At 50.5% G+C, this 23,060-nt stretch overlaps 1 protein-coding gene across 1 annotated transcript; it reads left to right on the top strand.

Annotated features, from left to right (window-relative positions):
• Window positions 1-16,708: 16,708 nt before the first annotated feature.
• On the top strand, window positions 16,709-21,158 carry RPS19BP1 (ribosomal protein S19 binding protein 1). The gene is made up of 4 exons (XM_075009497.1): window positions 16,709-16,789; window positions 16,864-16,983; window positions 17,522-17,619; window positions 19,150-21,158. Exons 1-4 carry the CDS (start codon window positions 16,738-16,740, stop codon window positions 19,288-19,290), a joined length of 411 nt encoding a protein of 136 aa, XP_074865598.1. The 5' UTR covers window positions 16,709-16,737; the 3' UTR covers window positions 19,291-21,158.
• Window positions 21,159-23,060: the final 1,902 nt, after the last annotated feature.

Genomic DNA, 23,060 nt, shown 5'->3' with positions numbered 1-23,060 from the left:
GCCAAGAAGCAACGGCCTGGCCAAGAGAGAGCTTGTTGGGTGAGCACGGGGAAGGAGCAGAACCACCCGGCCTCCCGGCAGAGTGACCTACCCAGGACTGCATTTGCTCAAAAACAACAAGTCCTGTGGGACCTTATAGACTAACAGATATTTTGGAGCATAAGCTTTCATGGGCAAAGACTCAGGCATCTGCTGAAGTGGGTCTTTGCCCACGAAAGCTTATGCTCCAAAATATCTACTAGTCTATAAGGTGCCACAGGACTTCTTGCTGTTCTCGAAGCTACAGACTAACCTGGCTACCTCGCTGATACTTGCTCAAAAAGACGCCCAAACAAGGCAAGGAATCCACCGCAGGAATCAGGGTGCTGCGCCTATGGGGTGTTGTGCCCAGGTGCCTGGGTGGCTCAGGCAAGGCACTGCTGGGAGGGGGCTGCTCGGCACGCAGCTGGCACTGACGGAGCATTGCTGCAAGGACCTGGCTATGTTTATATGCTGCGGGCATGTGTGCACGCACGCACCCACCCCCCCCCGCACACGCACGCACACACACGCACACAGAGTAGATGGAGCATCTGCAGCTCCCCAGGACGCTGTCCCTCTGGGTCCATTCTCTCTCTCATTCCTACAGAACTTTTCCCACAAGGCTTCTAAGTCATTTCCGCTCCGGCCCCACCAGCTGCAGCTTCCTGGCTGCCGGACGCCCAAGGCCTCTGCCCGTCTGCTACAGGGCCATGCCCACTCTGACAATTGGCGCTGCATCGTCAGCTCGACGACCCCGCGGGGCTCAGCCCGCTGCCGTCTCCTCTGTGCCGCGAGCCAGCTGCTCTCCCCACACAGAACAATCCCCAAAGCAAGGCTGCCGCCCCCCCCACCTCCCCCGCACACACCTCATCTCGGGCCCACTTGGAAGGGGTGAAGGGCTCTGGCCCCAGCACGGTCCAGTCCCAGCTTAGCTTGTGTGACAAAGCAGGAGCACAGCCCGTGGAGGGCCGTTTCCATGGCAGCACGGCTTACAGAGGGGAGAGTCTTAAGCAGCTGCAGGTTCCCCCTAGGTAAGGTTTCAAGAGTTGCCCATCTGGGCCGTGCAGAGCCAGCCCCCTCCTCCACCTGCCCAGCCGCTGCTGACCCCACCAGCCCTGGTGCACGCCTTCGTTCGCAAGGACCCAGCACGAACTGCACCGCACTGTGATGGCACGAGCGATAATGCGCCCTGGCACTCGATCAAGCGGCAACCTCTTCTGCCTCCCACCTGGGGCTCTCCCGGCATCGCGCAGCCCAGCACAAGCAACGGGAGCAGCCCTGGGATCTGCAGGGTGCAGGAACTGGGATGGCGTCTTTCCCCCATTGCAGAGGCCGGCCGGGACACATGCGACCGCTGCAGTGCTCTGGGGGTTCACCTCCCAGCCTGTCCATGCCTCGCTCCTTCCTTGGCGCACACACGCATCCAGCTGTAGCCCTGTGCAAACAGCTACATGGACACACAATGCAGGCACGCCCCCAGACAGGCTCAGCCACACCAACAACCCCCCCATCCTCCACCCACAGCCAGGTCCGCAGTCAACACTCTGTACCGTGCTCCACACAAAGCCCTGCATCCTGGGCCACACGCCACGGCCAGCGTGCAGCCTAGATGTTGGGGGAGCCTAGACGCCCCTTCTGCCTGAGGCCCCACCCCTCCCCTCGCCCCTGCAAGAGCCCAGAGTGCCTCCCCCACCACGCCCAGCCCTGCAGATCCAGGTTGCCCCAACAGCCCCCGTCTTCAAGCGCTGGACAGCCTCAGCACCCCCAGCCTCGGTGCGCCAGGCAGGCGAGCAGGCAGCAGGGCCCTAGTGCCCCGAGTATCAGCCACCATCAGCCCTGGAGCACCCCCGGAAGCGGGCAGTGCAGCTCCAGCCTTCTTAGCCCCAGACAGAGGCCAGCACACCCACCGGCTTCTGCACACTCACTCCAGCTCCAGCGAAGCAATGGGAACTGGAAACGAGTAAAAAGGGCTTGGGGAGGAGCCTGGGTGGGGCCACACTGTGCTGTTTGGGAAGGTTTAACCTCCCTTGGCCTGTGACATCCGCTGCCCAGGCCACACACCCATCACCCTGCGAACCTGCACACACGGCCCCTGCTGATATGCAAGCATGCAGGTTCACACACAGACTGGGTCTCTCCTTCCTGTCCAGGCGTGCCAGCAGCCCAAGCAGGCAAACAGGGGCTAGCTTTCGTCTTGATATCTTGGGCGCTAAAGCGGGAAGCCACCGCTGCCTGCACTCCAGCCTGGGCTACCTCTGATAAGAAATTGCCCCAGGCTGTGCAGGGACCCGTACAGCCCTGGCTGCAGCAATGCTCTGCTGTGGTTTCACTGCTCTGGGACAGGAGCTAGCTAGCTTAGTGCTCGTGTAATCCCCCACACCTACTGCATAGGGCTCACTGTCCCATGTAGTGGCATTTACAGAGAGAAAATGCCTCCCTGAGAGCCAGCTGATTTTCAGCTCAGACTGTGGTGGTCCTGCACTAACCTCCAAAGGTCCCAGGTTCAAGTCTGCCTGTCTGTTCAGTGGTTACTCTAACTAGATGGGCTATGTCTGCTCAAGCTGGGCCTGTGGCATAGATCTAGTCATGCTGCTTGCGTTTGTACCCTCGTGTGGGTCAGGATGAAGGCCACTGAGATGGATGGAGTTACGCTTAGCAAGATAAGAATCAGGGTCCCAAGTGGGTTGGTGGCTTTGGCTACGTCTACACGTGAAGCCTACATCGAAATAGCTTATTTCGATGTAGCAACATTGAAATAGGCTATTTCGATGAGTAACGTCTACACGTCCTCCAGGGCTGGCAATGTCGATGTTCAACTTCGACGTTGCGCGGCACCACATCGAAATAGGCGCTGCGAGGGAACGTCTACACGCCAAAGTAGCACACATCGAAATAAGGGTGCCAGGCACAGCTGCAGACAGGGTCACAGGGCGGACTCAACAGCAAGCCGCTCCCTTAAAGGGCCCCTCCCAGACACAGTTGCACTAAACAACACAAAATACACAGAGCTGACAACTGGTTGCAGACCCCGTGCCTGCAGCATGGATCCCCAGCTGCAGCAGCAGCAGCCAGAAGCCCTGGGCTAAGGGCTGCTGCCCACGGTGACCATAGAGCCCCGCAGGGGCTGGAGAGAGAGCGTCTCTCAACCCCTCAGCTGATGGCCGCCATGGCGGACCCCGCTATTTCGAAGTTGCGGGACGCGCAACGACTACACGGTCCCTACTTCGACGTTGAACGTCGAAGTAGGGCGCTATTCCCATCCCCTCATGGGGTTAGCGACTTTGACGTCTCGCCGCCTAACGTCGAAGTTAACTTCGAAATAGCGCCCGGCGCGTGTAGCCGTGACGGGCGCTATTTCGAAGTTAGTGCCGCTACTTCAAAGTAGCGTGCACGTGTAGACACGGCTCTTGTGAGCCCCTTTGTCCCTGGCTTTCAAGGGACCAAACCAGCCCAAAAATCACATTATACTCACATGACCCCTTTCATTCTGCAAATCTTCCAGAATCATCAACGGCACTTTGGGCATCCTATTCCTGCTCCTCGGAAGGACTCATTGGTCTGGAGATAAAGTGGCCATGGGGTCCATCTCCCAGCCTGGGGCAGAGGAAGACAAAGAAGGGAAGAGTGGAGACAGGGAACTCGAGGTCAGAAGAAGAGGCATCCCAGTCAGAGGGGCAGGGCAGAGAGAGATATCCCACTCTCCTACAGCCCCTCTGTCTTTTGTGCAGGAAGAGTGTGCCGCAGGGCAGTAACCCAGGGCTAAGGAGAGGGGGAGTGGTGGCAGGTACAGAGGGAGGGGAGGAGAGAGAGGGCTGACCTTGGAATCTGCGACCATTCAAACTCCTGCAAGGGTAAAACAAGGGACACATTTTCTCCCACTCCAGTTCCAGTCTTCGTGGGAAAGGTCAGGCCAGGCTGCGAGCTGCAGACTGATCAGAGGACCCCAGCTCCCTCCTTTTCCCTCCAGACAAGCAGGGCACTCCAAGCAGTTTGTGCTGGAGGCCCACCCCAGGGGAAGGAGCCAGCAGCAGAGAGAGGACAGGTCAGGAGAGAGGGAGTGAGAAAAGGAAAAGGAAGACCAGAGAGAAGGGGACAGGTGGACAGAGGGAAGGGCGAAGAAAGGAGAGAAGGAAAAAGACAACGGGGAGGAGAAGGACTGGCCAATCAGACTGGCGGGGAGGTTCCATGCTGTGTCTGGGAAGTGAGACATAGATGGGGGTGCGCCACGTACCCCCACCAGCTTCTGCCCCTCTGCATGGGCAGCCCCTTGTTTATTTGGACAGGCTCCCTGGTGTGTGTGAACGACAGACCCTGAATGGGTTTTGGCTCCAAGTGGTTGATCTCACTCATCAGACTCTGTTTAGTAATAGAAACAGAGCACAGTGCTTACAACTTGGCTCTGCTTTTAGCTACCGAGTCCAGCAAGAGAGGGGGACAAGAGAGCAGTGGGCACCGAGCAGGACAGACCCTTCCAAGCACAGACACACCGCTCATCCCACAGTTGTCCTGCTCCTCTCCCAGCACTCTGCCGGGCCCTTCCTGGAGGTCTCAAAGAGCCCAGGCAAGCTGAGCAGAGCACTGCAGCCTGATAGGGGTAGCCTGTTACGTGTGGGGTGGTGGTGAGCCCTCTGGACAGAGGTGGAAGCCGTAATTCAAGGCTGAGCGCTAGCGAAGGGCCCTAGGCCGCGACTGATATTGTAGGAAGCTGGTGCCTCAGGGTGCGCACTGCAGAGAGGAAGCTGGTGCTGAGGCAATGGCTGGTTCCAGATCCCACTGGCTACCTGACAATATCCTGGGGTGTGTACAAAAGGCAGGTCTGATTGCTGGCACCCGGAGGCATCCCAGATCACATGCCGGCCTCCAGGCAATCCACACCTTGCTGGCGACACGCTCAACACCGAAGTGGAAGGAGCAAAACCCAGAAGAGGACAGCCCTGCTCCTGCCCTCTGGCTCCATCCCCTGTATGACCCTGGCTTGAGTCCGGCCCTTGGCTTTAACTGCAGCTGGACGCACCCTGAACTCCTGCCTCACGGCGACATCTAGTGGCAAAGGAGTAATGGTTCTGTGCACAAACCCTGCTCAAAAGATTCCCATTTGGGTTTTCTTTTTCGTCCCCCTTTAATCCATCATTTCCTTCCTCACCTTCAGAGAAAACAGGCTGGAGGGAGGGGGGATTGTAGCTCCCAACAGCCCACCTCACACTGTCCCTAGTGAGGAGAATAAGGTGGCAGGGGACAACACTGGGAGGAATTAGCTCAAACCTCCAACATCTGAACCCTTGCCTGGGACAACGCAGCCCACAGAGCCAGTGTGAGCTCCCTAGAGGGCAGTCTGAATTAAATGGGAACCTTAATGGAGAAAGGCTCTCAAACAAAGCCCCATTGTTACACCCCTTGAGCAAGCCTGTCCAAAGGCCTCTTAATGAGCAATGGGACAACCTTTGGAGCTGGGGCAAGACGTCATTCCTAAACCCACAGCCCTGCCTCCCACTCAAGCCCTTGACCGAGACCGTCTTCTGTAGTGCTACTGACTTTTGTCTTCTTGGGAGGAGTCCAGCTGGTCTGCTACCCTGCCCTCCTCCGATGCTTAAAGGGCAGAGAAGGGCGCTGCAAGAGACCCCAAACCTGCCACTAATCTGGCTGGTCCATGGTGCTGGAATAGTTTGTACAGTGGGGGGTGCGAAGGGCCGTTGAACCAAACTGCAAATGCTGTATGTGAGGGAAACCACTTCAAGCCAGGAGGTGCAGCAGCTCCCCTGGTACCCCTAGTTCCAGCACCCATGGGTGGCTTGCTGCTGAGGGGTGTCCTTGAAGCATCATCTTCACAAAGCTGCTGATCTCGGGTGCAAAACCCCACCTCCCTTTTTTTCAGACCACAGTAAGCACTTCCGCCCTCCTGCAATGCAAGGCCTGTCCCCACCCGGCAGCTATCTCAAGGGCCGTCTTCACTGAACTAGGAGGTGACTCCCATTTCCCCCATACCTCCAAATGATCCTCTCCAAACCCCTCTCCCAAGCCTGGCTGGGGGACAGATGACCCACCTTCAGTCACTGCAGCAGCACTATGGGGAGGACAGGCAGGTGCAGCAGTGCGAACTGCGGCCCACCTGCGCCTGCTCTGCTCTGAGCTGAAACAGCTGGGGGTGGGACATCACCCAGAGGAAATGACCAGGGCAGCCAGAGCTGAGAACAGCAACTGCCCCCTCACACCCTGTTCTGCACAGTGGCCACTAGTGCTGGAACAGCAGCATTGTTATCTACATACAGCTGCAGCTGCAGCAGCCACAGGCTTGAGGACCGCAAACCCTTAGGTCCTGTTTGTAAAGGCTGGTCTAGCCCAGGCCTACAGATCAACCAAAAGGGCAGCGGGCTCAGCAACTAGCTAGAGAGCCTGCCGTTGGCTCGAAAGTGGCCCAGTTCAACAATAACTGACCTCGTACCATTTAATAAAAACATGGGCAGAACATATTACTCAGCTCTCCCATAGCCTGTTTCATCTGTGTATCTCGAAGCACTTCACAGAGGAAGGCAAGGCTCATTACCTCCATTTGTGACACAGCTTTCCCAGACTCTGGATCTATTATCAGAAGCCAAAGTAATCCCAAAACTAAGTGCCAAGGCAGGTTTCCAGAAAATCCCTCTTGCAAAAAGAATTTACTCTATTAAATGCAATCAGCGCTGCCTCTGGAAGTCCCTGCTTCCACTGGCATTCATTGCCATGTCTTCAACTCTGGAACATTTTCAGAGGTGAGCGTCTCCCACTGTCACACAATTGTCCAGGATCCTGAACAAGAGACCGTGAAATCCAGCAAAGGAATAAAGGAACCAGGAGATAGTTAAGTCAAAAACTGCAGGTGAGTGGAAGGAGAAGGGACAAATCAAAGCCAAAAAGACTAGTCGAAAAGGAAAAGGGGAAGCCTAGAGCCAAAGGAAGAAAAAGGAGAAATGACCATCTGAAATCCAGAGAAGAAACAAGGCCAAGGCTTAGAAGTCGAAGGATAAAATCCTGAGCCTGCTGAAGTCAATGGCTAAACTCCCATTGACTTTAATTTGACTGGGATTTCACCCCAAAAGTCCTAGACTAGAAGGCAAAACAACCACCTCAGCAAGCTCAGAGACTTGAGCAGTCTGCCCTGTTAACTGCTAACATGAAAAAAGTTAGAGGCCCTTGGGACTTTTTAATACATATAAGAGTTGCTGAAGTTAAGGAGTGGAGGTGCTCTGGAGGGTACTTTGAGAGCGAGGTCTACATCTCCTTACACTTGGAAGTAGTGCTGACTCTGTCTCACTTCCAATTTATTTCTGACGCAGCACTTAGCTCTGCTGTAACTATGCAGGACCTTTCCATGCTCCCTATTTCTACCCTCTGCACAGCACTTAGCTACAGGGAATGATCTTGGGGTTTAAGGCGCTTGCCTTGAACTCAGAAGCACTGGGCTCTGTTCCTAACTCTGACACAAATACCCTGGATGAGCTGCTTAATCTCTGTGCCTCTACAAATGGGGAGAAACCTACTTCTGCCCTTGGTCAGTCCAGTTTTTTAAGAGCACCTACTTTTCAGGGGAATTATTGCCCCTTATTACAAGTATGGATAGCACCTGGCACAATAGGAAGCTGATTTAATGTTAATCTGAGCCACAGAGATTTTTGGAAGCAACAATTTTAGCACCACGCAGATTCAGCACCTTGGTACAGAATGGGTAGCAGGTTGTGCAGGGGTTGTGGCTCTGAAAATGGAAATGAGGTAAAACAAAACAATTCAAACGGATGAGCAGGACTACCTCCATGCTAGACATGTTTGTGAGCACGAACGGAAGAATCGCCTGGCATCTGTTTATATTAAGTGGGAGGAAAGCTCCTTTTTCAAAGCCGTGTTGCACAGTTAAAAGGCCAGAATGTACACGTGGAGAACAGCAGTGCAGTGATCCATAGCTCTTTGGAGGTAGAGTGACTTCAGCACAAACTGCTTCAGGTTGGAAAATACACCTACATGTTAATAAGGGCAGAGCTGCCTGTGGGCTCATAGAGCGGTGTTATTCCAATGGAGAGGCCTAGTCCTGCAGTTAATGAAACAGGGCTGTTATCTAAAACAAAGAGTATTTCATATTCTGCACACAATGTGCCAGTGCAAGGATAAGGAACTGTGACTTGTTGATTTAAACATCCATATATCTCTGATTTTCTGAAGAACAGATGGACATACACACATCAGTATTGCCAATAGGGATGTAAAACCCCGTTTAATTAGTTACTGGTTAAATATTAAGTTTAACCAGTTAACTGATTAAGCAGGGGAAGGGGCAGGTGGGGGCCACTCAAGCTCTGCTGGACTTCAGGGCTGCTTTGGCTATGTTGGAGCACCCTGCCTAGGGCTGGAGCAGCCTTCTGCCCTCTGTGGGCTAGGGGCTGCTCCAGTCCCCATCAGTTAACCATACCGGTAAGTCTCATCCAGGTAGGGTGAGGTTTCCCAACCACCCAATTAATTGGTTAACTAACCTCCAAATTCATGAGTCAGGTCTACAAAATATCGTAAGCCTGGATTTAAACAGTAAGTTTTTTAAAATACTAAATTGTCGGATCTTTTTATTTGCCTTTTTTTTTTTTCAATTCACTTGAGCCATACCTCCTTTTCTCCAGGAGCATAAGGGCTGGGAATGGACTATTTTAATTCACTTGGGCCATACCTCCTTTTCTCCAGGAGCGTAAGGGCTGGGAATGGACTATTTTAAAAAGGAAAGCTAAGCACCTAATGTAATTATCTAACTCCAAGACTGGGGCTTTAAGCAAAACATGAAAATATCGTGCAACCTGCTATAAAATCATGGAAGTTAGCAACACTGACACCCAAGATTAAAAAGCTGTGCAGCCAATGAAATGCACTAGAAGGGAGTTTGCTGCAAATGACACAGAATCGCATATAAAGAGCACAGGCAGCATAACAGCAGAATTCTGAAATACCTTCCACAGCTTAATTTAACTGGATGGAGAGTAAGATGTTAAGGCTGTGTCTACACTTGCAGTCCTCTTTGGAAATAGGCATGGAAATGAGGGAAATTGAAAATGCAAATGAGGTGCAGATTTACATAACTGGTACCTTATTTGCATATTCTTCTTTCAAAAGAAGAAAAGCAGAGCAGACAGGGCTCTTTCGAAAGTAAATCCCACCTTGAAAAGAACCCCACAAGAATCCTATTTTGTTTCAGGAAGAAGGGTTCTTTTGAAGATGGGGTTTACTTTTGAAAGAGCCCTGTCTACACTGCTTTTCTTCTTTTGAAAGAAGAATATGCAAATGAGGCACCAGATATGTAAATCTGCATCTAATTTGCATTTTTGATTTCCCTTATTTGCGTGCCTATTTCAAAAGTGTAAATGCAGCCAACGAGAGACGAACCTGAAACTGTAGCAATCCATCTATCAAGAAAACCTTCCATTTGCCCTAAGAAATTAAACAGAAGATTAACCCAGTAACATGGAAAAGCTGGGAGTTACTGGAAAGTTAGATCAACCTACAGGTTGCTCTAACATTGCAATGGAAAAGCCAAATGAAGTCTGCGTATTCATTGAGTTATTTGAGTTAAATCAAGCCATAAAGTGTGAACATTAGCTGATGTAAGCTACACAGGGACAGCAAATATATCAGAGAAAAGACAGTCTGACTATGTAATGCAGGGCATGCATTTTTGGCGGTAAAGTTAGATTCACTCAAGCTAAAATCTAGTGAATACTTTGGAAGTTATATATTTAAATGAGTACCATTCCAGTTTCTTTCTGCCCTAAATGCATTTCAAACAGCAATTGCACAGATTTTTGAAGGGTTGACAGGGTGCTGAATTGCACTGGATGAAACTTTTAATGAGCCAGGCAAGATAAAGAACATAATTAAACACTGAACAATTTTTGCAAATGCCAGGACACAGAGCCCTGACAGCAAACTTTAAAAAGCAAACAACTGATCCAACAGAAGCTGAGCAAATGTGGCTTAACTGCTGAGTCAGACAAAATAACAGTTGCAATATACACTCCACAACGAACTAAGGCACACGTTTCTGTCAGCGAGGGCAAGTAATTGTGGGAACAGACTCCCAACAACCCTGGTGGATTCTTGCTCTCTTGAGCTCTGTCTACACTAGAGCGATCTTTTGACAGAAGTTCTGACAAAACTTCTGTTGACAGATCTCAGCCCCACACGAACGCGGATCGCTCTGTCGATTCGCTCTGTTGACAGAGAGTGGACAGACTGCCCAGCTGCTCTCTTGACAGAACGGCCAACCAGAAGCACAGCAGACAGGGCTGCAGGTAACCCAGAAGCCCTGTCTGTCTACAGAGGACCCCTCCCCTCCCCAGAGCATCTGCACGACTTTTTTGTTGACAGAGTCTGTCGAGAAAGGCGCTCTGCCTCGTGGGGGAGAGGTAGAAGTCTGGCGACGAAAGTGTGTTTTAGTGTGGACACTCCACAGGTTTTGTCGACAAAATGCCTATTTTGTTGACAAAAACCCTGTAACGCAGACGTAGTCTTGGTGTCCTCCGATTAAGACTGGATGCCCAGGCCCATCCTTAGGGGGGCACAGGGCCTAGGACAACCCTCTCCTCCCTTGCCGCATGCCCCGCCACGCCTCTGCTCCATCCCATCCCACCGCCACTCCAACCCTTCCCACAAGCCCTGCCGCTTTCCCACCTCTGCTCCGCCCCGTGGCTGAAGCTCCCTCCCCAAAGCAACACAAGCTGGGACACTACTGCGGGGGAGGGTCTGGCACAGGGGTCAGCCTTCCCTCCCACACGCACTCAGTGCCAAGAGCCAGAGCAACCTGACAGCCTGCTCTGCACCACCTCTCCCTGCCCTCTGCCCGCTCCCAGCCCACTGGGCTCCTCTTTACCAGGGCTGCGACAAACAGAGCTCCCTGGGACTGGACCCCTGGTTCCTGCTGCTGCAGTGACACCAAGCCCAGTGGTTTGGGGGATGGGTGGCAGGGTGCAGTGAAGCAGACTGCTGGGTTTCTCTGGCTCTTGCCACCCCGGCAAAAGGGGGCAACCCCTGCTGGCACCCAGAGCCTCCTGGGCCCTATCCGTAGGACAGTTGAGGCAGCCTCCCTGGGGCTACCCAGAGTGTGGGGCCTGAGGCAGCCACCCCAGATTGCCCTAGGGACAGGACAGCTCTTGGGATGCCTTCTGGAAGATATGTTTTAGTCAAACACAATTATTGGGCTCAGTGTGGGGTAACTGGGTGAAATTCTATGGCCTGTGGTCAGTCTAGATCCTAGCCAGGCAAGATCTGGTCTGCCAACCCTCGTAATCTGGCCCGCGGTGGTCCCCTATGGCTGGGGAGAGGGGAGAGCTGCAGATGCTGCCTCACCCCCCAGCAAAATCTCTCAGCTCCTATTGTCCAGGAACGAGGGGCAGGGACAGTGCACCATGAGTCCTCAGCTCCCATTGGCTGGTTTCCTGGGGGCAGGGGTGCAAAACTGGCCAATGTAAGCTGAGGGGTTTTGGTGGAGTGCCGGGGGGTAGGGCAGCACAGTTTCTCAGCTCCCTTTTGCTGGTTTCCAACCAATAGGAGCTGAGAGATTTTGCTGCAAGTGTGGCAGGCTGGGAGCTGCTTAGGTAAGTACCTCCAGGCAAGAGACTGTCTCTGTTACCCCTCCTCCTGCACCCCTCCTTCCTCCTAGCCCCTGCACCTCTGCCTACCTACCTCCCTCCCTCCCCCAGGCCAAAATCCTCTGCTGCACCTATACCCTCTCCTGGATGCCGCACCCCGATACCCTGCCTCAGGCGACAACCTCCTACTTTACCCAATCCCCCTTTCAAATTTTGCACCATCTCCTGCACCCTGATCCCCTATCCCAAGCTCCCTTCTGCACCCCCTCCATAGAAGAATGCAGCCTTTGACCTCTTTCCAAAATCTTGGAGTTGTCCCCCATCAAAAATTATTTCCTACTCCTGGTCTAGATGGTATAATGGTCCCTCCTTGCGGTTCTAAAATCCATATGTGACAAGTTGGATCACAAAGGTCCCCTTGGGACTGTCACCCGGTGTGTTGAATCATGCCACTGAGTCTGCCTGCCTACCTGCCCTCTGGGTCTACAGCTTTTTAGAGTTCATTAGAGTTCTTTGTTTTCTCTTGAAATGGGGAGACAGTTTCAAAAGCCACGTTTATGTTCCATTCCTTAAACAGACTTTCCCCAGGTTGGAAATCTTTTATTTTACAGCCCTCATTGCCATGGGAAAACACCACATTCAAGATGGATTCCAGCACCAGGTGGCTTGATCACATGTCTTTCTGGGACCAACCATAGTTTGGGCCCCCAGGGAAACCAAACTCATTTACAGTTCATTATCTTGTGCACCAGGCTATTAAATTTCCATAAATAGCACTACTGACTTTCACTAGAAGACTTAGATTACAGCAAGGTACCCACTCCCCAGGCAGGGAGCACCAGCAGTTGCTGTCTCACTAGGGCTCCAGGCGGGGAGTTCTGGTGGCTGCCATATTCACGAAATTCAACGTTTGCAAGGGTTCTCAGCACCAAACCCTCACGAATGTTGTGATCCTATTGTACTGAATCAGGTTTACGCTTCACATTTCTAACTTCACGTGCAAGAATGATACATGCACAGAAACCGAATATACACATTCAGCAGACTGTAACTGTAAAAATGATATGTCAAATGATGCATTTTACCGAAAGCGTCTTTGAGCGATGCATATTCATAAGCCAATTTCCCTAAAGCGTGGGGGGGCGTGGCAATGGGAATATATGGGTCTGTCTACACTGCAATACAAAGCAGCGGCACTGAGTCTCAGAATCAGAGACAATTGAATTGGGCTCATGGGGTTGCGCTACAGAGCTAAAAATTGCAGTACAGATGTCTGGGCTCAGGCTGGAGCATGGGCTCCGAGACCCAGCTTCAGACCATGTGCTCCAGCCTAAGCCCAAATGCCTACAATGCAATTTTTAGCCCCACAGCCCAAACCCTATGAGCCCAGCTGATCTGGGCTGGCCGCATTGCAGTGCAGAGCAGTGCAGGGGAGGATAAACTAACAAAACACATTTGAAATTTCCAGTTCAGACTGTTGTAGAGGTCAAGGAATTCATGGATTCCGTGTCTTTCTGGGAGCAATATGTCTTCTGCATTGGCCAGTGCAGCTGACCCCAGGGCAAGTTACACTGGCTGCTGCTGGGGCAGACTTCGGCCATAACTCATCCTCCACCCCAAGAGCAGCAGCATTGGTCATGAGCCAGGCCCCCCCAGAGCACCAGGGGCAGTCCCTGGGCCATGTGCTGCACCTCTTCACCTGACCCTGGAGCACCAGGGCCGGTCCTGGGCCTTTTGTCCCTGCTCCACCGCCCTGAGCACCAGTGATGACCCCCAGACTCTCCTCCACCCACACCAGAGCACCAGTAGCACCTCTGGGGCTCCTCTCCTAGAATACACAAGATTTAATCAGGGGTATAGTACATTCGAGGACAGTCGTGGGCTGTGAATTTTTGTTTACTGATGGTGACCTGCCCCTGACTTTAACTAAAAATATGCAGATTGAATCTTAGCCGTACAAATGATCAGTACGTGTCTACAGGAACTGCCGAAAAAATGATATTGCTTGACATTTGGGAAAATAGACAAAAACCTGATTCGTTGAGGAACAGAAAAGGTCATGAGAAAATATGTGTGTGTGATTGTGGAAGCATGACAGGAACCATTGTAAAATCATTACAGGCAGCCGCATTGCAAAGGCTGACAAGTCTAGGCTCCTATGAAAGGAAGTCATAACTTAGACAAGCGGAACTTTAATAGTAATGCCTGGAGAAGATCTCCCAGACACTACCAGCAGGACTGAAACCCCTACAATGAACTAATGACATGACTTTGGAAAACGTCACATCTGTTAATCATGCGGTTACTACACTGTTGTTTTAGGAGTTCCCATTGCTAAATCAGAGAGGAGGGGTGTAAAAATAGATTTCACATGGGCTTGACTGTGCTCATGGTAAGTGTCTCGACATGCCCATTATGCACTACAAAGTCCTAGAAGTATAATGAAAGGGCCGTGCTTTCTCTTCAGCCAGCCTGACTCCCGAATACTCATTGAACACACCCAAAACAGTGGAAACAGTGCTCTCAGCCCCGCTGGTTAAGAGATGAAAAGGGAAAGTGTTTTGCGTTGCTCACTGACTTTGTCTAAACTAGCACTTTTGTTGGTAAAATATTTTGCCAGGAAAAATGTTGGAAGCAAACTTGTAGTGTATGGGTTTTTTCCCCCACATAGGGCCTGCAGAATCCTCTTGTTGTGGAAACATAAACCCCTTCCCTTCTCTCGTTTCATATTGTTGCTACTAGCATTGGCTAAAATCAAATGGTTTTGTGATACTTCCCCCCTCCCGCCCCTGTTCAAATGATGTTCACGCATGAAAGATACTAGCATCATGTCTCTGTCAAGGGGTGTTATCTATAAAGAAGTAAAACGCTAACCAATGTAATTCTGGACAAAGTGAAATTCTGTGCATCAGGAGCTGTGTTCCCTCTAATTTGTTCTGTCTGGGGCAGAATAAATGTTATGTGCACCAAGGTATGTGTGGATGTGCACCACCAGTGGAAACACATGTTGCTGGCTGTGGACCCTCTGCTAATCAGCTGGGCAGCACCTGACTCTTCTGCCTGGTCACCCAAGCACTCTGCTTATAGGGAACACTGCTCAGAAATCAGACTGGGATTTGAGCCAGATGTTTTGGACTTTGGTCTGGAAAATCATGATACCTGGCTACTATTTTTATTAGAGCTATTATTTCCCCTGTGGCAGCTCTGACAGACCCATAGAGCACTGGTGGGCAACTTGCAGCCAAGATGGTAAAATGCAGTCCGTTGGGATTGTGTGTGTGGCCCAGGACACATTTTGTTTATTGTTCCCCATGCACAAGGTTACCAGATTCTGCCGCTTTTCATCTACCGTGTTTTTTTTCCTGCCAGTATTACAAAAGCCTTACACACTTAGAGCAAAGGCACATGAAGTGAGGCGCCTGCTAATTGCACACATAGTAGTAGGCATCCTTCAGTCTGCATAGACTATGGATCGCGCCCTTTATAGTTTCAATTGAGGACTTCATTTACAGCATCTACTGTGACTGTGAAGACCCACACGAGAGTGACAGTCCTTGCTGCATCTCTTGCAGATGTGGTGGGTGTCTGGCAAGTCCTTAGTGTGCTTTCTGTGCGCTCGCTTCTCCTCTGCTAGCTGTCTGATCCTCATCTCACCCTTCTGAAGGCCCTTGTGTAACCCCTGCCTCCATCTGCTGTGGTTGTCTGCTAGTTCTTCCCAGTTGTCCAGCTCGATGTCTACCTCTCTGAGGTCCCTCTTGCAGACATCTTTGTAGCGCAACTGGGGGCATCCAGGAGGTCTTTTGCCAGAGGCTAGGTCACCATACAGGATGTCTTTTGGAATCCTTCCATCATTCATCCTGTGGACGTGCCCAAGCCAGCGGAGTCGACACTGCCTGAGGAGGGTGTGCATGGTTGGGATTTCAGCTTGCTCGAGGACAGCGGTGTTGGTCACTCTGTCCTTCCATGATATTCCAAGGACGCGCCTGAGGCAGCACAAGTGGAAGACGTTCAGCCTCCTTTCCTGGCGGGCATACAGGGTCCAAGTCTCGCTGCCATAAAGGAGGGTGCTGAGGATGCAGGCTCTGTAGACTTGCATTTTGGTGTGAGTGTACAGCTTGTTGTTATTCCACACTCTCTTGCTGAATCTGGACAGAGTTGTGGCCGCTTTTCCGATCCTCCTATTTAGCTCAGTGTCCAACGACAGGGTGTCAGTGATGGTGGACCCGAGGTAAATGAACTCGTGAACAACCTCTAACATATAGTTGTCAATGCTGATTGATGGGGATTCAGCAACATCCTGACCGAGTACGTTCGTCTTCTTTAGGCTGATGGTAAGCCCAAAGTCCTTGCATGCTTTGGAGAACTGATCCAGCAGTTTTTGAAGCTGGTCTTCTGTGTGAGACACTACAGCAGCAGCATCTGCGAACAGCATGTCTCTGATGAGGACTACTGTGAGAACCATGTGCTCCTGCTGCATCCAATCAAAGTACAGTTGCATCGGCCCACCCCACAAGCACAAGGTGTGCAAGTGCAGTTTGCAAAACTACACTATCTGGGGAGACTGTCTCAGTTAAGATGGTCTTGCAGCTCAGTAAGATGAAGGCCACTCACAGGCCTAGGCTGCCCCTCACTGGCATGGTGTTGGTGCTACACAGAGAAATCAGGAGCCCTATTTAGTTTGAAAACCCCACATGAGACAGGAGCAGGGGTTGGTGGGGGTAGCATGTTGCCTGTAAACTGTGCATGCCTGTGCACAGGAGACAGTCAAGTGCCACGCAGCTGGTTGGCAGCACGCCCACAGCTAGGCTTTGAGTGTTTGTGGTGCACATTAGCACATTCCTCGGTGCATGTAAAAAATGTATTCCACACCTGGCTGGAAAAGATGAGCAAGAACATTGCTGGGGGAGGGACACCAGGCCAATAAGGTGAAGGAGTCAGCAGCTTACAGCACAGCACCCCACAGCACCCAAAGCCCAGAGCGCCCCCTGCGCATGTGCGGGACTGCACAGGTGGGAAGCCCCGTTGGGAGTACCAGACGGAAGTGTGGCGGCAGACGGACGTGACGTAGTGGCAGACCGGAAGTGTGGCAGGCGGAAGCCGGCTCCACGTGAGTGCAGAGGGGAGTATGTCGGTTTCGCTGCTGAGGAAGGGGCTGGAGCTGTTGGAGGCGGCGACCGGTAAGTGGGGACGAGCGGGGCTCAGCGCCCTCACCTGCGCGGTCATGTTAATTTCTCTCTGTCCCTCCCCGCAGGGCACCAGCCCGGGCTCAGCAGTCCGCAGCCGCGCAAACGCTTCAAGAGGAGGAAGGCGGCGCGGGGCGCCGGCAGGGACAAGACCACGGTCAAGGGCAGAGTCACCAAGTCGGCGATAGGTGAGGACACCCCTCTACCACTCCCCGTGCGGCCTGCCGGTGAGAGCGGCGGGGCACAGAACCCTGGGACGCAGCGGAGGCGAGCCTGCGGGTCCCGGAACACCCGCCCCCGGGGGGGCGGTAATTATTCCACGTCATCTTGCGGAGGAGGCCTGGCCAGCCTTTTCGGGGCTGCCAGTGTTGTCAGGGGAGTAGCCTGTTGCATTCAGGTTACCCTGCCTGCCCAGGGCAAGGGCTCCACAGGAGCCTCTTTGCACCCCCTGCGCCATGTCTCCTCCGGCCCCCTTAATCACAGTCATGTCATCGTCATCATCATCATCATCATCTTGTGCTGCTCAGCTGGACATCTTGTCCCCGTGATTCTTAAAACAAAGTTCTTGTGCCCCCAAACACTAGTGTCATAGTGCCCAGCAATAGTGTCATATCCTGACCTGAGTGCAGCCCCCCCCGCCGCCCACCTGGTTCCCTGTTCTCTCTAGTTGGTTGTTACGCAATACACACTCACAGAGATGTTTTGTTGTTTTCTGCCCTGTCCCAGAGGAGTATAAGAAGCGACAGGCTGTGGATCACTTGAAGACGAACTTGCAGTACATGACAAAGAGCCAGTTCAAGGCAGACAAAGCCGTCCTGCAGCAGGCAAGAGAGTCCTGTTTTTGTTGCCTAGAACACAGTTAAAGGGGAAGAGGCTCCTACAGGTTCTTCACCTTGGAAACTGTTGAATGCTGAGAAAGAGTTCAGTGCTAGAAATATTTAGATTGTAGCTAATGTTGACCTTAGAATTTTTTTTAATGTGTCTCTGCACCACTACCCCCAGGTCTCAGAATGTTACATAATGATCACACAACCAGAGCCAGCCAGTTGTTGGGAAGATCCAGCAAGAGGATTTTCCTCTTTCCCAAAATGTAACAAATGTTTCAGAAAAATGTGGGTTATCTGTTTCATAAGTGAAGTGTAACTGGCTGTTGTAGGACCAAATGCTAGGTATTCTTATAGAACTTGGAGAACAACAAGAAGTCATGTGGCACCTTACCGACTAACAGATATTTTGGAGCATAAGCTTTTGTGGGCAAAGACCCGCTTCCTTTGCCCACGAAAGCTTATGCTCCAAAATATCTGTTAGTCTGTAAGGTGCCACAAGACTTCTTGTTGTTCTTGAAGCTACAGACTAACACGGCTACCTCTCTGATACTTATAGAACTCGGTGATTTTTAGAGAATTCTGTGTTTTAATTCTAGGTGCTACATCTGGTGCCCCTTGTAGGTTTTGTTTTGTTCTTGGTTTTCCTATCACTTAAAAATGTTTCTTTCTCCTGGTGATTTTTTTAAAGACCTGTGCAACTGGAGAAGCTGAAACTGATTACAGCCTGCCAGGTTAAAAAGAAAGCTGGTGAAGAACGGATTTTTTTTCTGTTTAGTTGTTCTGGTGAAAGGTTTAAAAATATATAAAAGTGTGTTGAGCTGATGGCATGTATGTAATAGCTTAGCATACGTGGTGTCAGATATAGTAGTTACACCACTTCTCTAAGGGAGGGAGGTGGTATCACATTCCAGAGGGAGAGCCTAAGGCTTTACCAAAGCTGCATAATAGGCTGGCTGAGAAATTGGGACAGATTGAGAGCTCAGAACTAACTTCCTCTCTCCTGTGCTGCCCCTTCTCACTGAGTTGTCTGAAGCTAAAAAGGCTGTTAGCAGGGAAACCCGTTGTGCTGCATGCAGGTGCCGGTAACTGAGAAGCAGTTCACAGCGCCTTGCATAGTTCTTTCCACATACCTGCGAATTGTTTTTGTAGTTTGTCTTCAAACAGATGGACCCATGTCTGTGGGTTTCAACAAAACCAAAAGCCAGAGAACTAAACTAATCAGGGATGCTGAGAGTAACACATTCTTATCCAAATTTTTGATGGGCTGGAAGTGCTAGCAGTTGGCCCTCAGCAGTGAAAGAGTTGAGACTGTCTTTGACATGAGTCCCAAAAACCCAGGTGGAGTTTGCTGTTTCCCCAGAAACAAGCTGAACCCTTGTAAACACCTGTCTCAATTCTCTGCATTTCCAGGACTAGAACAGCAGGGGGTTGCTGCAGGTTGGGATGAGGAATCTGGCACAGCATTTTATACTGCCTGAGACTAGCTTAGTAATGGCTGTAATGAGCTCTCTTTCTTATTATTTGAAGGTTCTCGCCCAGAATAGGGGTAGGAAATCTAGAGACCGTCCCCCAGAAAAGCCAAAGAAGAAATCTGAAAACACCGTCTTCACGGAGGAAGACTTCCGGAAGTTTGAGAGAGAATACTTTGGACAAGCTGGAACAGTGTGATGAGAACTCTTGCAGCTTGAGGCTTTCCAGAACAGAGCGTTCAGAGCATGGGTCTGCTCTGCTGCCAGACTTTACATAGCTGTATGGAATTTGTTAGTTGCTGTCATGGGCTGTGATGCTGTAGACTCAAAAGCAGCTAGGGAGATCGTGTACATAGAGTGCATCACGTTTCCTCTACTGCCCACCTCCAGCCATCCCCGACTCATGTTGTCTGGAAGTAGAGCAGATTCTTTATCCAAGCCAGATCCAGACTCTGCTCCTCTGAGACAGTACCCTCTGATCCATCTCAGACAGCTTTGTGTGGCAGGTCTCAAGGAAAAAGCAGGAGATGACTTAGCACTGAATTGTGGAGCAGCTGAAATAAATGATCAGAAGGGAGAAGGTTGTTCTAGGAAGGAGGAGATGTGAGTACTAGTCAAGTGATGGTTTAGATCATGATCTCCATGAGGAAATGGCCTTTTTTCCTCCTCATGTAATGCCGTGTTGTGTGGTGCTTGATCGGTAGTCACTCCAGCAGAGAGCACACTTGCTTACCTGTGTGTTGGAATGATTATTCCAGTAGGGTGTGCTTGGCAGAGGTTAAACAGGCCATTCAGGCAATTCAGGAACGATTATTTTTAGGCAGGCTTAGGGCTGTGTGAAAGGCTCTGTGTAAATATATATTATTACTCTCCTCCTTCAGACTGTTGAAAGTGGAAGTGCAGTAACCCTCGTGTACTGGACTCCTCCCAGCCTCCCCTCCCACACATCTCCATTTCAGTCAAGTTGTTCCTCGTAAAGCTGGTAGTTTACACTCAGGCCCATTAAATCAGGGTACTAAGTACATGAGGGTTTATGTTGCTACACTGTACAGCTGACCCTAGTGTGAGCTCCTCTGTCCCAAGCCTGCTAGGCATGGCTGTCCGTTCCCCTGAGATTTCACATCCCTCCCTGCTTTGCAAACCCCAGCTGGTAAAGGGCAACATAGAGCTCTTTTGGCTGGTGATTGTGATGCTGGGTAAAGAGGTGCTGTTCTTATACTGAAAAAATCAATGGTAAATTCTTTAGGTGTTGCAACATGTAGTTTGGCCAGCAGGTGGGGAGGTTGTCATTTCAGAGACATTTGTCCATTTGGCTAAGCGTATACAGTGTATTTCTGGAGGACTGGTGACTAATTTATTAGCATCTGCTGTATCCTCAGAAAGCAAGACCCTCATTTGCCAGTTGAAAACAAAAAGGTAAAAAGAATGAGTGCAAAAAATAAAAAAAAAACAAAAACCACACACCTGCCCAAATACCAATTGTGTGAATCATTGCTTCCTTGGAAAATAATCTGGCTGAGCTGAAATGTCTAATGTCTGTTCAGAAGAGCAACCCTGTGCTCTCTTTTCATTTTCATTGCAGTTTGTTTTGACTCCTATTGCTCCTCTTTCTTCACTGGTGTATTCTGTCACTCACTTGCTCATAATATGCAGTAACTAGACAGTAAAGAAGGGTTTCCCAGAAATGCCAGGACTGAGATGCCGAATATTGAAACAGAGAACAGTAATGACAAAAGGCAGTTAATTCTGAGCATTAATGTTCCTTATTGTGCATGTTGATTGGACCTTCCATAAGAGGAAGTCAGAGGGAATTTCTCAATTGCTCATTCACCTCTCCTGTCAAAGCAGAAAACAGTGCAGAGCCTAATGCCTTTATTTTGTCCGTGTTTTGTCTAGTTTCCTAATTTGCAGGTGTTCTTGGTGCAAAAGTGGAATATATACAGTGAGAAGTGGCCTTCCTGGTTTTTAACCATACTTTGAATTTGTTACAAGAAGTTAGCCGCAGGAAGTTTAGAGAGAGCCATTTTTATTTTGTCATCTTGTTTGAAATAAACTTTGTGTACGTCATGTGAGGGTAGTGGAGCTGCTCTGTAACTTACAAATATGTGTGTTGACACGGTGATTAAAGTGTTCCCTGTATAAAGATGGGGTTACTAGGGGCTGGAAGGCAAATCAAACAGAAGGTGAAAGAATGGCTTGAAATAAGCCACACTTCCCTAGGACTGAGCCACGTGGTGGGACCTGACTACTGTGGGCTGGAAGCAGTGGTATTGGCTCAGGTTTAGAAGGAAAGGTTGGGCCCTGAAGTCCCTCTGATATTTTTCCATGCTTGGGGGAGATACATTTTTTGTGCACCAAGGCATGTGCAGATGTGCACCACCGTTGGAAAGACCTGCTGCCCATTGTGGGCTCTGTGTTTGTCAGCTGTGTGGCACCTGACTCTCTCCTGGGTGGCTGCCATGTGCTTAGCTTACAGGGAACAAGGGGGCTTAAAAATTAAGCCTGGGCAGACCTCTACCCTTCAGCAAGCAAACACGTGTGGTTTGTTAGGGGACCGTGACTAAATGGTTATCTTGGAGAACTTTGCACCAAATTACAAAGCTATTTTTGTTTAGAGAGGCCCAGGTTTGAGAATGAAGAACAGCGGGAAGTCTGGCAGTTTAAGAGGGCTTGCTCACAAAAGAGAAAGTGATGTCAGACACTCACACGTACCCGACTCATTGGCTGAAGAAGCTAGGTTTTCTTAAGCTGCCATCAGAGGTGGAAAGAGATGTATGGAGATTTTTAGAGGTTTCTTAAAACCCTTTCTAAATTATTTCCTCCTACTGTAAACCCATGTTTTTTAAGACAGTTGTTTGGTCACTGTGGAGGCTGCTGGTCACAGTGTCCAGGTGGAAAGAACCCCATTGGACCTGCTGGGTGAGCACAGATGGTCCACTTCTAGATCAGGCCGTGGGTGAGAGCCATGGAATTGTTCAGCAGGAGAGCTGAAGTCAACTGGGCGCATGCTCTCAGACTAGAAGCAGCACAGAGGTGCAGCTTGTCCCTGTAGCATGAGACATGCTAAGAACAGTTGAAACATGTATCTACACATTCCATGTAATCTAGGCAGAAACAGCATATATTAGCTGATCTCAGTCCTACAAATGTGAAGGCCTCTCCAGACTTGCTTCTGTCAATCAAGTGGAAGAGCAGAGCCCAACCACACGAGGGTTGGACAGAGCAGGGCCCTGTCCCCAGGGGCCCCTGCTCTGCGTATCAGCTGAAGGAACACCACTTTGGAGAGAGGAATGTGGACCCACAGGAGACTTTGTTATATGAATATGCAAATGCTGGTGATGACAGTTGTGGGGCACTGATGACCAACTACAGGCAAAGCTGTGCCCCTCAACGAATAGGAAGATTTTAGTGTGCGAGGAAGGGCCTGAGTGCTTCTGCTTTTAAATAGTTCCTATTTCCATTTGGTTTCTAGTGACAGAAGCAGAAGAGAAAAGCTCCTTACATAGAACTAAAGCTCTTCAGCCTGCAGCAGCTGATCCTGTCAGCGGGCGACCCCCTTCTGTTCTAGCCATCAGTCTCCCTCTCTTGCCTCTTTCCTACTGGTGTGGAGTGAATTCTGGGTTGGAGGAGCTCAGTGCTGGACTTCTGGCTCTGTAACACAGGCTGGGTATCCTTCAACAGAAAATAAAAATACCTATACCTGGAGGTTTCCCATCTCCTGTATAACTCCCCTTCTACTCATAGGTAGCAGCTTTAATATAAATGTACATAATGTGTCTGAGTTTAGCAGTGGCAGAGAAATTACAAGGCAGAGCAGTCTTTGGGTGTTTAGTATTAGGTTAACCTATTTTGAATCATGTCCATAAAACCAGGGTGTGGCTTGCACACCACCAGCAGGAATGCAAAGCAAACTGGTAGAGTCAGTGCTGAGAGGCACAATCCTGCGTACACTACGCAGTGAGATTCCAA

This window comes from Carettochelys insculpta, chromosome 1, assembly GCF_033958435.1.
Source record: "Carettochelys insculpta isolate YL-2023 chromosome 1, ASM3395843v1, whole genome shotgun sequence".
Taxonomy (NCBI): Eukaryota; Metazoa; Chordata; order Testudines; family Carettochelyidae; genus Carettochelys; species Carettochelys insculpta.
The sequence above is the reverse complement of the archived record's forward strand: the minus strand, read 5'-3'. Positions and strand labels throughout refer to the sequence as shown.